General features: G+C 40.1%; 1 protein-coding gene across 2 annotated transcripts in view; it reads left to right on the top strand.

The window, feature by feature from the left end:
* Positions 1-15035, top strand: part of LOC121374221 (tetratricopeptide repeat protein 39B-like) — a 60723-nt gene that overhangs the window by 38081 nt on the left and 7607 nt on the right. For both annotated transcript variants that reach the window (XM_041501217.1, XM_041501218.1), the window contains 11 exons: positions 569-668; positions 1079-1144; positions 1445-1556; positions 3188-3255; positions 3760-3819; positions 4422-4513; positions 4994-5152; positions 5838-5955; positions 6379-6490; positions 8015-8132; positions 8592-8708. In XM_041501217.1, the coding sequence (XP_041357151.1) occupies positions 569-668; positions 1079-1144; positions 1445-1556; positions 3188-3255; positions 3760-3819; positions 4422-4513; positions 4994-5152; positions 5838-5955; positions 6379-6490; positions 8015-8132; positions 8592-8708 (1122 nt within the window). The remainder of the gene's footprint in view (positions 1-568; positions 669-1078; positions 1145-1444; positions 1557-3187; positions 3256-3759; positions 3820-4421; positions 4514-4993; positions 5153-5837; positions 5956-6378; positions 6491-8014; positions 8133-8591; positions 8709-15035) is intronic.

Genomic DNA, 15035 nt, shown 5'->3' with positions numbered 1-15035 from the left:
TTTTTGATCTGTGGGTTGTAGGTTGATAATAGACTTCAGGGTGTACCTCCTTATCTTTCAAAGAACATGTTGAAGGTTGTTTTAAGATAAGTAGCAGACCTCGACATTAACAAAATTGAAGGAGTGATTAATTGTTCCCTAACTTAGATTATGAAAGCCATTTGAAATATTACAATAAGTTCACATGTTAGGGAAGTGATGGGGAGGGAGGGCGATAACTGCCCTGGCTGAGACAGTAATAAATGACAAGATCTGAAAGTAGGAAGCTGTATACACTGAATGCAGTGATGTTTATAATTTTAATCATGAAAAGTGACCAGTGGTGGTTATAAATAGAAATTAATCATGGCAATTTTAGGAGTCAGTTTACATAAAACAATATATTTTCTAATATTTGTCTAGTTGTATCAACTTTATTTATTATTATTTTTATTTATTTTTATTTATTTTTATTACTGTTGGGGTTTTTTAATTAATTTTTTTAAGGTTTGTCTAAATATAATAATTGTTTTGCTTATATGTTTTGGCTGTGGTACATAATATGAGTTTGTTTATGACTGTTTTTCAGGGAATGTGATAAGATGCTCAAAACGCGGAAATGGAGTTGTGGCGATCATAGGATCCATTTTGAAAGTGGGGTCAAGATGGGGGTTGGGGCATTTAACTTGGTTAGTACATCATACATTCTCATATTTATTCTCATATTTATTCTCACATGCTATTGTATTGACAATAACCGAATTTGAAAATATAGCAAGTCCTTCACGAAACACAAAACATTTATCAGTTACTCTAATTATAAGCTGAGGACGGGACGTAGCCCAGTGGTAAAGCGCTGATTGTACAAATTATTTAATATATAGATATTTTGGGATTCCATCTCATAATCTTATACTTCCAACCCAAAATTTGGGTTTTCAAAAGCACAAAATCCTGCTACATTTGCAGCCAAATTATGGCATTAATTCATAGAACCACTGTCAGCTGTGATGAGATTTGTCACATTGATATATTTTAATAAATTTGTTTACAAACTTTTATTATATATTGTTTAATATTATTTATTTTTCTATTACAGATGATTTCTTTGTTGCCAAGTAAAATAATGAAACTTCTAGAATTTGTTGGATTTTCAGGAAATAAAGTAAGTAGAATTGTTTGTTATACATTACCCTTTACACAATGGAAAATTGTTGCCATTGGTTGTCTGAAAGAATGTTTAAACCAATTTGTTTTGTATATGTGTGTATGGGTGTTCAATTAGGTGAAAGGTCAGGTTAAATATTCATAAAATAAAACACAAAATCAATGTTTTCTTCAATGTGCTTTATATCTTAACCCTTTCATATTATAATGGTGCATAGTGACCCATTAATTTAATTATGCTGTGGATTTGATACTGTGCATCGCACTGACATCACGGAAAGGTATTTTGTTGTTTCAGAAATTTGGTTTGTCCGAACTTCATAAAGGGAGTGAAGTACCGACAAGTCTTAGGGGACCTCTGTGTTCTATCATACTGGTTGCATATCACACTGTTGTCACATTTGTGTTAGGTAAGTTCCTGGCTATTATAGTTTTATCTGCATTTTTAGTGAGTTTCTATTGTATTAGATATGGTGAACACTGTCTTAACTGTCCTTATTCAAATACTTGGAAATCAGCCACTTTCTCTCTCCAGATTTTTTTATTTAGTTAGTTCATATTATTGATCAGGTTGATATAGCTTTGTAATTTTGCAAAATAAATAATTTACCGTATATGCAAATATTTTCGCGGCTAAAATAATTCGCGATTGGACATTCATTTTACGTTTTCGTGAGGAATTATTTTCGCGACTGTATCCCCCGATAATAAAATCAAAATTACCCATATTTCATTTACTCTTTTCAATGACGATTTCACGCACACACTTGGACATGTTCCCCATGCTGTCAGCGAGATGTCAATATTGTATACCGGCCTCGGTGGCGTCGTGGCAGGCCATCGGTCTACAGGCTGGTAGGTACTGGGTTCGGATCCCAGTCGAGGCATGGGATTTTTAATCCAGATACCAACTCCAAACCCTAAGTGAGTGCTCCGCAAGGCTCAATGGGTAGGTGTAAACCACTTGCACCCACCAGTGATCCATAAATGGTTCAACAAAGGCCATGGTTTGTGCTATCCTGCCTGTGGGAAGCGCAAATAAAAGATCCCTTGCTGCTGATTGGAAGAGTAGTCCATGTAGTGGCGACAGCGGGTTTCCTCTCAAAATCTGTGTGGTCCTTAACCATATGTCTGATGCCATATAACCGTAAATAAAATGTGTTGAGTGTGTTGTTAAATAAAACATTCTTTCTTTCTTTCAATATTGTATGTACGTCTAATAAGACATGTTATCGATGGAACATACATATGCGATACAGAAAATTGAAAAACTCAAATATCAGAAGAAATAACTTTTAATTATTGGTGGTAGCTTACCCACAAACTTCCATTCAAGGTTACAAAGAAAACAAACAAAACTGAGATTACATAACAACAGACTTACACCCAACTGTGTGTCACTTCGATCAAATCCACGTGACCAGGCAGGTTAAATTTACAGAATCACATGACCTTGCAGACCTCTGACTGCTTGATTCAGATATGGGTTGGGTGTGTAGAGATAAGACTATATATTATAAGGTAAATAATATTATACCAAATCGGAAATAAGTTCGCACGTAATTAAATTCGCGGTGCTATCAACGTGTTCACGGTATAATTTATTTGCGAACATATTTGCTTATACGGTAATTACACAATATTTGCTTACAGTTTTATATATTTTCTGTTGAATTTGAAATTTTTTCTGTTGGATGACACTTAATACCCACTAACAGCTAAATAGTAACTTCTGTCTTGGCAGACTTGATGTATATATAGAATATCAGGTTACTACATTTTGATATTGTGGTTATTTCGCAAGGTTTTAATTAATGGTGTAACAGGGGAGCTTCAACAAGCCTTTACATTACACTGTTATTGAACCAATATTTTTATCATGCAACCCATTTCAAGCTATTTTTCTCTTAGGCAGTGACTAACAACACTTCAAATTACCAGGTAGGTCCCAGGAAGCATGATTGCGTGATACAGTTGGATATGAGCAAGAAAATAAAGTTAAATGGCAACATAGTTTTTAATTGATTTACTGTTTTATCAGGTCTAGCAGATGGGGACATAGAATACGCATCTGAACAATTGCAGCCTTGCTTGAAGCAGTTTCCACAGGTAAAGTTATAAATAATATTTTAAAATATATGTCACATATATATATTTATAAATATATGTCATGTATATGTGCATAAATAATTTAAAGATTAATAATTTTATTAAATTTTTAGATATTTTATTTGGAGGGTTGTTAGGTATATAAACTTGAGACCAAAATACTTATACTTTAAGCATTAACGTTTGACTACTAACTTTCTTCTAACAACTTGGTATTGGTTAGATTTAAAGTAAGAAAGTTAACTTGATTAATTTTATGATCACAAGTGGTTTATTTCATGGTCAGAGTTTTAACAGTTACTATCTTTATGCTAAGTCACAAATTACTTAATTTAATTAATTTAGCTAGTAGTGGAACATACTGTGATTTACATATTATTTTTCTAGTTAAAAACATGCTTTATAGTATTTTCTTATATGTTCATATTTTCCATTATTTTGTCAAAAGATTTTCTTGAAAGGTTTTCATTTTATACATAATTGTCTTATTTATTTTGATTTTAGGGAGCTTTGTTCCTTTTCTTTGCTGGTCGAATAGAAGAAGTGAGAGGGAATTTGGAATCGGTGGGTTATCTTGCAGTTTCTTGTAAAGTCATATTATTTATACACATCTGTTGCCCAGTTATTATTTTTCTAGGTTAACATATATTATGAATCTATAAATATATGCACTTGGTGAAAATGGGTCATATTTTCAAGGCAAGGGACATTTTTGTAATATAGATTATTATTCCAATAATAATAAAAATGAAAGAATATTTTTTTCTTTTCATGTTGTCTTGATTCCTCAGCATAATGCACCTCCCTCTACCCACACCAACAGATTCCCAATAAAACTTAATTTGAACTATTACTTTTATATCTAACTATAAATATCTAGTACATAAAATAACCTCATGACTGGTAGATGTAAGTTGGTCATGTTTCAGTTAACACATAGACTGTAAAGTAAATAACGGAAAGTAATGTTAATGTTCATCTTATCAATACTGTTCTCATATAGTTAAAATTAGGATATAATGTTCAATGCCAAACCAATATCGCGGGCTATATTTAGCTAACACACATCACAGTTGATAGAATTTCAAAAATATGCTTATTATAAGGTACAGAATTCCGTAAAAATGTATGTGTCCTGTAGACTTGTAATGAAATTATATTTGCAGGCCATCTACAAGTTTGAAGAGTCGATTGAATCTCAGTCTGAGTGGAGGCAGTTTCATCACTTGTGTTACTGGGAGCTCATGTGGTGCCACTGGTCAGTGTTCAGTTCATCTCATTTAAAGTGTAATCATATCTCGTTGGGTATGGCTCAGTCACTCTTTAGTTTCTCTAATCCAAAGTGTCATCTGTTTTTAATGTAATTCTTCTTTTCCACATTTTCCCACATTTTTCTTCTGCTACTGCCACAAGTTCTACCCGAAGTTTCTTGAGAGTAGTACCGGTACTTGAATCCATCATTCTAATTTATTTTTAAAACCAGGCCCCCATATTTCAGTCTTACAAATATATAGGTAGGTCTTGCTAAAGTCTTGATTCTAGACTTTAAAGTTTTATACATATGGATGTGTTCTTTCGGACAATAAATATTTTTGAAATTTGTGTCTGTATGACAAAACAACCATTGCAAGTACTTTTTTTCCATCAGAATTCTGAAACAAAGTCACTTAAATTTGTACACTTCAACATGAATTTCACATTATATCACATTGGCATTTGTGTGTATTATTGTTTCCAGTTTCAAGGGCGACTGGTTGATTGCCATGAAGTATGCAGAAAGGCTATGTCGTGAGAGTCGGTGGAGCAAGGCGACATACACCTACCAGAAAGCCACGTTCCTCACAATGTGTGAAGACCAGACAGAGGAGACGAAGGCTCACCTCAACTACCTGTTCAGGTGAGATTAAGTTAGGGCTATTCCGACAGCAAGCATGGAGCATGGACCTGTCAAGTAGTCCCATACAGAAAGGAAATATTGCAACTTCACCATTCATCTCATCATCATCCATGTTTGTCATGAGGGGCGGGACGTAGCCCAGTAGTAAAGCGTTCACTTGATGCGCAGTCGGTCTGGGATTGATCCCTGTCGATGGGCCCATTGGGCTATTTGTCGCTCCAGCCAGTGCACCACAACTGGTATATGAAAGGCTGTGGTATGTGTTATCCTGTCTGTGGGATAGTGCATATAAAAGATCCCTTGCTGCTAATCGTAAAGTTTATAGTTGTTTCATTCCAACAGCTAGCTTAGAGAGACAGTTTTTGTTTTAATTTATTTGCACATTAACCAATAACTGAATCTTAATTTTATTAATTTCATTTTATAAACAAAATGCAAATGAGATGTGAGATTTTTTGGGGGTCAATTTAGCTTGTATTAGTTCAAGTCCATAAGAATTGGGTGCCTGGGGGCCTCTGCCCCCCCCCCCCCCCCCCCCAACACACACTTGAAGACAAACACTCTTTAATTGTACTACATATTCCAATTTTTTTTAAAATGCTTTAATTGAACTACACATTACAAGTTTATGTAATATTCCTTTAAAAAAATTGATTAATTATACATTTAATTTTTTTAATTGCAGTGAAGTCCCACGTTTGAAGCAAAGGATTGCAGGCAAATCCATCCCATTTGAAAAGTTTGCTGTTGCCAAATCTAAAAGATACCTCGAGCAAGATGGACGCATGACTCTTCCTGCACTGGTACTATTTCTACTGATAAAATTAATCTCCATTTTGTGCCTTTGCTTAGATAATACGTAAACCATAGCTTCTGTTAGTTTTGCCAACAGTGAATTTGTTGTATTCGTAAGTAATATGTGATGTATAATTGGAACCTTTTTTAATTGTAGACTCATGTCAACAAAACTCTTTAAGCTCAGTCTTTCTTCTTTCTGTTCATGTTAACCTTAAAGGACAATAATGGCTATCACCCCCATACCTTAATATATTTTGTTTAGTTGTTGAACGTTAATTACTTTCAGACAGTTAACATACCTACGATCTCTTTTTGTTTTCAACAAAAATTACAAAAAAAGCTGAATTAATCTTCATATGACATGTATTTTTGTTTCATAACTACAGAAGTTTATCTATGCATGAAATATATTCTTATTATGTATACAGGAGCTGATCTACGTATGGAATGGATTCAGTATTATTGGTAAGAGGCAGGAACTGTTGGAGCCCCTGCTTGTGATTATCGAGAAGACCCTCAATAAAATACTGGTCAACAAAGGTAATATCCTTATTTCTGGTCATTTCACTAGCTCAGTGGTAAAGTACTTGCTTTAACTCTTTCACCACGACAGGCCGGTATACCGGCTAGCGATGCCAGTGCCTCTCACCACGACAGGCTGGTTTAGCGGCTTGTAACACCTGTTCATATTTGGCGCCGAGTGACACGTCAATATTATAATTAGACAAAATCTCGCGCGACCATAGCTGCCATGTGACACACTGTAATGGCTGCGCCCATGTTCTAGCGAATTTTGAATGAGTTTTTCCAAGTTTATACTGATATTCTGACTGTAATTAAACATGAACCGAGGTGACGAAATTTCGTCTGTTGAAAACAATGGTTGCGATTCAGATGACGGGTTTTCCGATGATGAAATGTGGGATAATATGGACTTTGGTACATTTGATTTAATCGAGATTGGCGATCGTGAACGAAATGTCATTCAACATGGCAATTTAGAAGAAAATGATACCGATGACGAGTTACAAGATGACTTGCCACTGTTTTACCACGCGCCTGAGTTTACCTGGACACATGAGCCATATTCGGTTACCTGCAGATCAACGTTTACTAAAAATCCGGGGCCCGTAAAAGTGTTTGATGTCAACACAAACGACATAGAGTACTTTTCGCTATTTTATTCCAATACAGTGTATGGAAAAATTGTGTAATTTACCAACATGAATGCCAAAAAAAAGCGTGATACAGATCCTGCTAACAACAAAGGTGTGTGGTATGATATTTCTGTTGATGAAATGAAAGCTTAATTTTGCAAAAGCATTGTAAATATATTTTTAAAATTATAACTGGAATGTTAATTAATTAATTATCCAACAAGAAAAACATTTGTACTGTTGGGTTTTTTAAATTACCAGTCCTACCTACTCAAATAGGTGAGTAATATGCATAGTTTACCTGTAATTACCAGATTTATACCTGTTGAATCTAACATTTTTAAAGTATTATTTTTTTATCTAGACAGCCGTCCATTCACCTTTCTGGAAATGTATAGCCTATAACTAAAATTAATGATAAAACAAGTAGTTTTATCCTTTAACAAACATGATCATAAATCTGCTATTTAAACTCAGTGTGCAGGGAAGGTCAAGACTGTAAAACTTAGTGGTGAAAGAGTTAACAGAGCTAATGTCCTTATTTCTGGTGACTTCACTAGCTCAGTGGTAAAGTTCTTGCTTTTCCTGTTCCAAGCTGTAAATTTTAAAATTTTAATCACTTGTATGTAATTTGTATTTTCCAATTCATGCCAGTCCATCTTTATGATTCCTCATTGATTGTGTGTTTTTTGTGGGTTTTGTTTTATTATAGTGACAAAGGGTCAGATTGCATTAATTAAAAAAACTAAAACAATTATACGCAATTGTGTAATTTGTGATTTAGTTTTATGCAAATACTTCTGTCATGATGAATTCTCTTTGGCATTGATACAGATCTTTGAAATATAGTGTAAGTTACAGTACTAATTTTAACCAATCTGTTATTATATTATTTTTTTTTTTCCAGATTCATACCAGTATTTCTATGATGACTACTCACTGGCATTGCTGTTGAAGGGAGTATGTCTGCGACACAGGGGCCAGGCCTTTCAAGCAGAGCAGTGCTTTCAGGAGGTCATATCTTAGTGAGTATATAATAGTGGTCATACAGTTTTCTTCTGATCTTGTTAGTTCATCATTGTATTAATGTGTAGAATAGTGGGATTTTTAATCACAATACATCTTTGGAAGGTAACCACATAATCACTGACTACACATACAGAGCCGAATTTTACAAAGCCTGTTTTTATCTTTGACATGTTTAACAACATACATTTACAATTAAACTTAAACACCTGCATTTAAGAAAAACAGGCTTTGTAAATTTGGCAAACAATTTCTTTCTGATCTATCAAGTGTCTTTAGGAATAAATAATATTAAAAAAACAAATGTCATTTGACAGGATTTGAACCTACTGAGCCAACTCACAGTTCACAAGACCTTAATCGCTCAGCCAGGTGGACATACACATTGCTAAGTTACGTGTATACTCCTTGCTCTTTTAAACCTCACACATTCATGAACAATCTGTGTATATTTTCAGTGAGAAGATGTTGAAGTTTGATACATTCCTAGTTCCATACTCGCTGGTGGAAATTGCCTTGTTATATCTAGATGCAGAAAGAGTTGAGGATCTCAAAAAGATTCTTGACAAAGCAAAGTAAGTATTTTTTTGGGAAATGTTTTTTTAGGTGTTTGTTTTTAATATTTATGATTATTTTTACCTCAATGGACAGACTAATGTATGTTTTACCAGTTTTAAATAATTCTTCCTCGCTGATGAAGGGGCAGGACGTAGTGCAGTGGTAAAGCCTTTCCTTGATGCATGGTCAGTTTGGGGTCGATCCCCGTCAGTGGACCCATTGGGCTTTTCTTTCCACATTACCTGTCCTCAAACAAGGGCACCTCCCCCCCCACGCAAGTGATCTGGTCCGAACATCCCAACAGCCAATGGGATGGCCTAAATTCTTCTACTGCATACTGCTCTCTAGTTCCGGTCACATGACTGTAACTTCTTTCTTTTTCTCTTCGCTAAAGGGTCTGTACGTCCTTTTGCTTGGCTCTGTTTTGGAGTCGAATTTTTATTTTTTATAAGACCTTTGGTTTTGTATTCGTGTTTGGGTGAAATGTTTTTCACCTTCATTTTCATTAGCTTTTGTTAGCTTTCGTATGTCTTTCGAGGAATTTTGCTTGACTTTCCAAGCGTTTAATTACATGAAATGTTGTTTATATCGCTGGTTGTTGTGTCGGACGCCATTTTGCAAATTTACAGGCTTTGTGTTTGTGTTATGGTTGGTTTTTCTTTCTTTTCACAGATTGAAAAATTATTATTATCATGTCTGATAATGTTCAGCGACTAGTTCGAGCGTGTTTACGCTGCAAGAAGTTTACTGCCGGCGGCGACCCTCACGACTTATGTCCGGGTTGTCGTGTTCCGTGTGGCCTCACTTCAAGATGCGACCTTTGTTCGGGGTTGTCTGATGTCGAGTTCGCGGCTTACCAGAAGGTGGTGTCAGCGAGGACCAAGAAGGTGGAATCTTCGCCTTCGATTGCTGACTCCGTGGCAGAAATGTTACGTTCCATTCTACCATGCTGAAAGAAACAATGGCGTCAATGACGACCTTACCCAAACCGGCGGTTTCGGGGTCAGGTCCGGTTCCAGTCCCCTCTTCAGGGGGTGTGGCTTCTTCAGCTCCACCGATACCTAAGACTTCGGAAGACTTCGGATGACAGCCTGCGGTCTCTACGCAGCCCTCTAAGAAGCCGACTCTACTGACCATATGACTATGAGGGATTGCTTGGCGCCGTCTATGACATGTTGCCGTCCTTGCCACATCCACCAACGCCGTCCAAGAAGGGACCAACACCGATGATAGCGACTGATGTCCCTCCGAAAGATGTAGTTATCCGTTCCTTGGCAGCCGGTACACTCATATCCGCCTTCCCGTCTTGGAATCACCGTATGTATCCGGTGTTTGACATGCCATTTAAAGATGGGGCTCCGTCTTTGGATGAAGATGTTCACCGTCTTGGGAAGTCATCAACTGTGGATTTGATGGACAAACAGGTCCAAGCCATGGATACTGCCCAGAGATGTTGCTTGTTTGTGTTGTCTTACTTGGACGTTTTCCTTGCTGCGATGGCCACCCAGGCAAAAGATGCATGGTGCTACGTGCTGTTTCAACAAGCGGCACAGATGCTGGCTTTCCTGACGTCTTCGGTTACATCTATGTCATTGATGTTGATGCAGTACTGTCGCCAGGCTTATCTGAAAAAGTCAACCTTGGATTTCCAGCATAAGAAGGAGTTGTTAGCTCAACTGTGGTCCGCAACAAAGCTGTTTGCAGGCAAGGTTTCTGACGTGGTTACGACCAATGATAAAGATCAGCAGTCGACAGCAACTGTCAAAGCTTTACAACTTATTTCGACGTTGGAATCCACAAAGCAAAAGTCTACGTTCACTGCACAACCACCATCTAAGCGCTGGAGAGGTTCCTTTCGAGGTCAACCTTTTTGACGGTTTCCGGACAGACGACCATCCGGTCCTCCCGCTCGGACCCAGGGGAAGCCTGGCCGACGTTGACGCCAGCCAACCAATCTTGGACTGCTCAGATTGTCTCGACCTACGCCCGCCCCTGATTTTGAACCAGAACAACGACTCGGTTTTGACGCTTCCAGTGTGCAACACACCGGTCGAAATATCCATGGTCGGAAGTCGACTTCGCTGTTATTGGCGAAACTGGGAGACACTTTGCCAAGATCCGTTTGTCACGTCGATCTTGAAGACAGGGTATCGTCTGCAATTGTCTTCCATCCCTCCATTGACCACTTCACCTCGAGAACCGCGGCATTCCGTATCACAAGTCAAGGTCCTACAGGAGTCCGTCAACAAACTGGTGGAGAAGGGAGCAGTTCGCAGCATTTCGGAAGCAAGCCTAACACCCGGCTTTTACTCGGACATCTTCCTCGTGCCGAAGAAAGATTCACTGGAGCTGCGAATGATCCACAACTTGGCGTTTTTCAACGACCACTACCTGCTTCCTCCTCTGTCCTTCAAGATGTTAACGTTGCGAGATGTCCTTGCCGTGATCAAACCGGGGGATTGGCTTGCCTCGCTAGATCTCAAGGACACCTACCTTCACGTTCCGATGCATGCCGATTGTCATCGCTACCTCCGGTTCGTACTACAGGGTCGGCATTACGAATGGACAGTCCTGCCCTTTGGGATATCCATGGCGCCATGGCTGTTCACCAGAATCACGACTCCGATGTCCCGCTTCCTGCATCGCAGAGGTATATCCTTTTACCCGTACCTCGACGATTGCCTGATGAAGTTCGAGAGCAAGACAGGGCTTACTGCACATGTTGCGTTCATCATGGACTTTCTAAAGCATCTGGGTTGGATTATCAACATCGGGAAATCTTGACTGGCTCCCACGCAGTCTCTACAGTTCATAGGCGCTTGGCTTCGACCCGACCTGGGCCTCGTTCAAGTCCCTCTAGACCATTGGGAGAAGATCCAGACCATGATTGCCATAGCCCTCACTGCTCCAATGACCTTCCATGGTTGGCAGAGTCTCCTGGGTCTCCTCACTTCCGCCCAGGATTTGACACTCAGAGATCGTCTCCTGTTGCAGCGCTTGCAGATGTTTCTCAACCCGTTTGTTCGTTTCAACAATCCGGACTTGATCATCTCGCTTCCGGACAATCTACGCTCCAGCCTGCTGTGGTGGCAGCTCCGATCGAACATCTTAGACGGTGTCTCTATGCGGCCCTTCCTAGCCACTCATTACCTGTTTGTCAACGCGTCACTGGAAGGTTGGGGAGCCCATCTCAGCAACCAGACTACTTCAGGGCTGTGGTCTCCCAGCGAACTCGGACTCCACATCAATCTGCTAGAGTTGTTGGCAGTCTACTACGCTATCCTTCATTGGCCACAGATTTTGACAGGGGCTTCTCTCATGGTGGCCACAGACAGTACCACCGCGGCGGCTTATATCAACCATCAGGGCGGAACCCACTCCAGCAGTCTGCTGCAGTTGACTTATCGTCTCTACAAGCTGGTCGACGAGATTCTGCTGCAACTTCGGTCTCGCCATATTCCAGGGGTTTCCAATGTACTAGCCGACACGCTGTCTCGGCCGTCGTCTCCACAGCCGACAGAATGGATGCTCCATCCTGAAGCGTTTCGATGGGTGTGCGACAGACTTTGGACACCAAACATCAATCTCTTCGCCACAAGATTGAACCATCAGCTGAGGTTTTACGTGTCTCCGGTGCCAGATCCCGAAGCTCTGGATCTCGACGCCTTGGCCATCAGCTGGGAACAGATGGACGCATACGCTTTTCCTCCACCAATCCTCCTTCCAAGGGTGCTTCAGAGGTTTCAGCTGTACCATTGTCACCTGTTGCTCATTGCTCCGATGTGGTCATCCAGGATGTGGTATCCAGATCTAATACGTCTTGCTGATCCACATCCTTTACCACTGCCAGACTGGGATCATCTGTTGCTGCATCCCATGTCAAGACTATACCATCCACGTCCACAGTTCCAACTGCACGCGTGGACTTTATCTCCAAGAGTTTGAGGAAGAAAGGCTTTTCTTCGCAGTCCACGGTGGCCATTTTGAAAGTGCACAGATCATCTACTACTGCGGCTTACAACGTCAGATAGCTTTGCTTTCACTGATGGTGTGTCCGGCAAAAACTCAAACCTCAGACGATCCAGATACCTCGTCTCGCTGATTTTTTGCTGTATCTGCGGACTGCTTTACGATTGAAGGGGTCTACCATCGCTGGGTACGTTTCGGTCATCGCTACTGTTCGTGATGTCGCTACTGGAACGAAGTTATCAGGTATTCCTGAGATCCATAAGATGATCAAAGGGTTTTGCCTTGAGGATCAAGTACATCGGTTTCGGCCACCAAGATGGGACCTGAATCTGGTGTTACGAGGGTTATCGACCGCACCTTATGAGCCGATCGAATCCTCTTCCCTGCAAGACTTGACGAAGAAGACGGTGTTTTCACTCGGTTTTGCCACGGCTGCCCGTGTCTCAGAACTCCATGCTCTTGATGTGGACTTAGTATGTTTTCACCGAGATCGTCGTGCGGTTAACTTGGGGTTACTCATGAACTTTGTTGCAAAGAATCAGTTACCAGACCAAGTGCCTCGTTCGTATGTTGTGCAGGCTCTCTCCTATATCGTTGGTCCAGCAGACGTTGAGGACTTGGCGTTGTGCCCTGTCAGAGCCCTGCACCAGTACATCGAGAGGACCAGATCTTTTCGACAACATCGCTTGAGGGATATTACCAAGAACACGGTGCAGGCTCTCTCCTATATCGTTGGTCCAGCAGACGTTGAGGACTTGGCGTTGTGCCCTGTCAGAGCCCTGCACCAGTACATCGAGAGGACCAGATCTTTTCGACAACATCGCTTGAGGGATATTACCAAGAACACTTGTTTGAGGACAGGTAATGTATCTATAAAAGAGAAAACACTCCAAGTTTTCTCCTACTTGGTGATGCCTCGACCAGAAGCGGTCAGGCCCTTTATAAGGGCCCTATGGGCAACCTAGGGAGACACCACAGCATCGTAAAGGTCTAAAATTAACGAGCTACTCTCGATTCACTAATATCAAAACCTATATTAGCTCGGCCATTTACCTTTCGACCGACCGTTCAAAATTGCGCCAAATTCCCTCAATCAAAATTGTGCACCCTTTTCTCTTTGGCATTTAACTGCTCCATTCAAATTCCATAGCACCACCACCACCCCCACCCGCCTGCTACCGATTTGATCGGGCTGCTGGTGCTCCCTTGCACCTGCCAGTGCAGGCGGTCCCTCCTCTCTTCTCCCCCAACCTTTCCTGTCATGGACGGAGGAGCCGGCCTTGGCTGGCTCTTGTGCCCACGACAGGCGTACGCTACAACAGCTTGTTCTGAATGTGCACGTAAAACCCTATGACATGACATGACATAAGTTCTCTCCAATTTCTTGTTACACCACGACTGGTATATCAAAGGCTGTGGTATGTGCTATCCTGTCTATGGGAAAGTGCATATAAAAGAACCTTTGCTGCATTAGAAAAAATGTTGAAGGTTTCCTCTGATGACTATGTGTCAGAATTACTAAATGTTTGAAAAAGTTGATTTTACTTACCGGCATTTGTGGCCAGCTGTCAATAGTTATGTCTATTGTTCCGGATAACAGTAGTTTTCTGATCAGAATTAAAAATTAAAAAAAATCCCAATATTTGGTGATTTTCGTTTCGTTAGTAAAACGATCAAATTTATTATCAATTTGGCTGTCACAATCAGCTATCGATCCCTGAAAATGACCTGCCGCCATTGTTGTCAAGCAAAAATACTTGCCAAAAACCACTTTTTCAAGTCAAAATTAAAAGCTATTTTCAATTGAAAAACAAAGAAAGAGAAAGAGATGTTTTATTTAACGACACACTCAACACATTTTATTTACAGTTATATGGCGTCAGACATATGGTTAAGGACCACACAGATTTTGAGAGGAAACCCGCTGTCACCACTACATGGGCTACTCTTTCCGATTAGCAGCAAGGGATCTGTTATTTGCGCTTCCCACAGGCAGGATAGCACAAACCATGGCCTTTGTTGAACCAGTTATGGATCACTGGTCGGTGCAAGTGGTTTACACTTACCCATTGAGCCTTGCAGAGCACTCACTCAGGGTTTGGAGTTGGTATCTGGATTAAAAATCCCATGCCTCGACTGGGATCTGAACCCATTACCTACCAGCCTGTAGACCAATAGCCTAACCACGACGCCACCGAGGCTGGTTTGAAAAACAAAAACCTAAAGATACAGGAAGCTGAGTTGTTATACAAGTCTTTCCGGTGAGTGTCGTGTGCAAAACGGCAGGGATTATGAATTGGGGAATGCACTGTATACAGTGTACAGTACGTCGACTGGCGTGACGTCGGGTGAGATATCTCGCCTGCAGTAGTCAG

This window comes from Gigantopelta aegis, chromosome 6, assembly GCF_016097555.1.
Source record: "Gigantopelta aegis isolate Gae_Host chromosome 6, Gae_host_genome, whole genome shotgun sequence".
NCBI lineage: Eukaryota > Metazoa > Mollusca > Gastropoda > Neomphalida > Peltospiridae > Gigantopelta > Gigantopelta aegis.
This window is presented reverse-complemented; position numbering and strand designations above follow the sequence as displayed.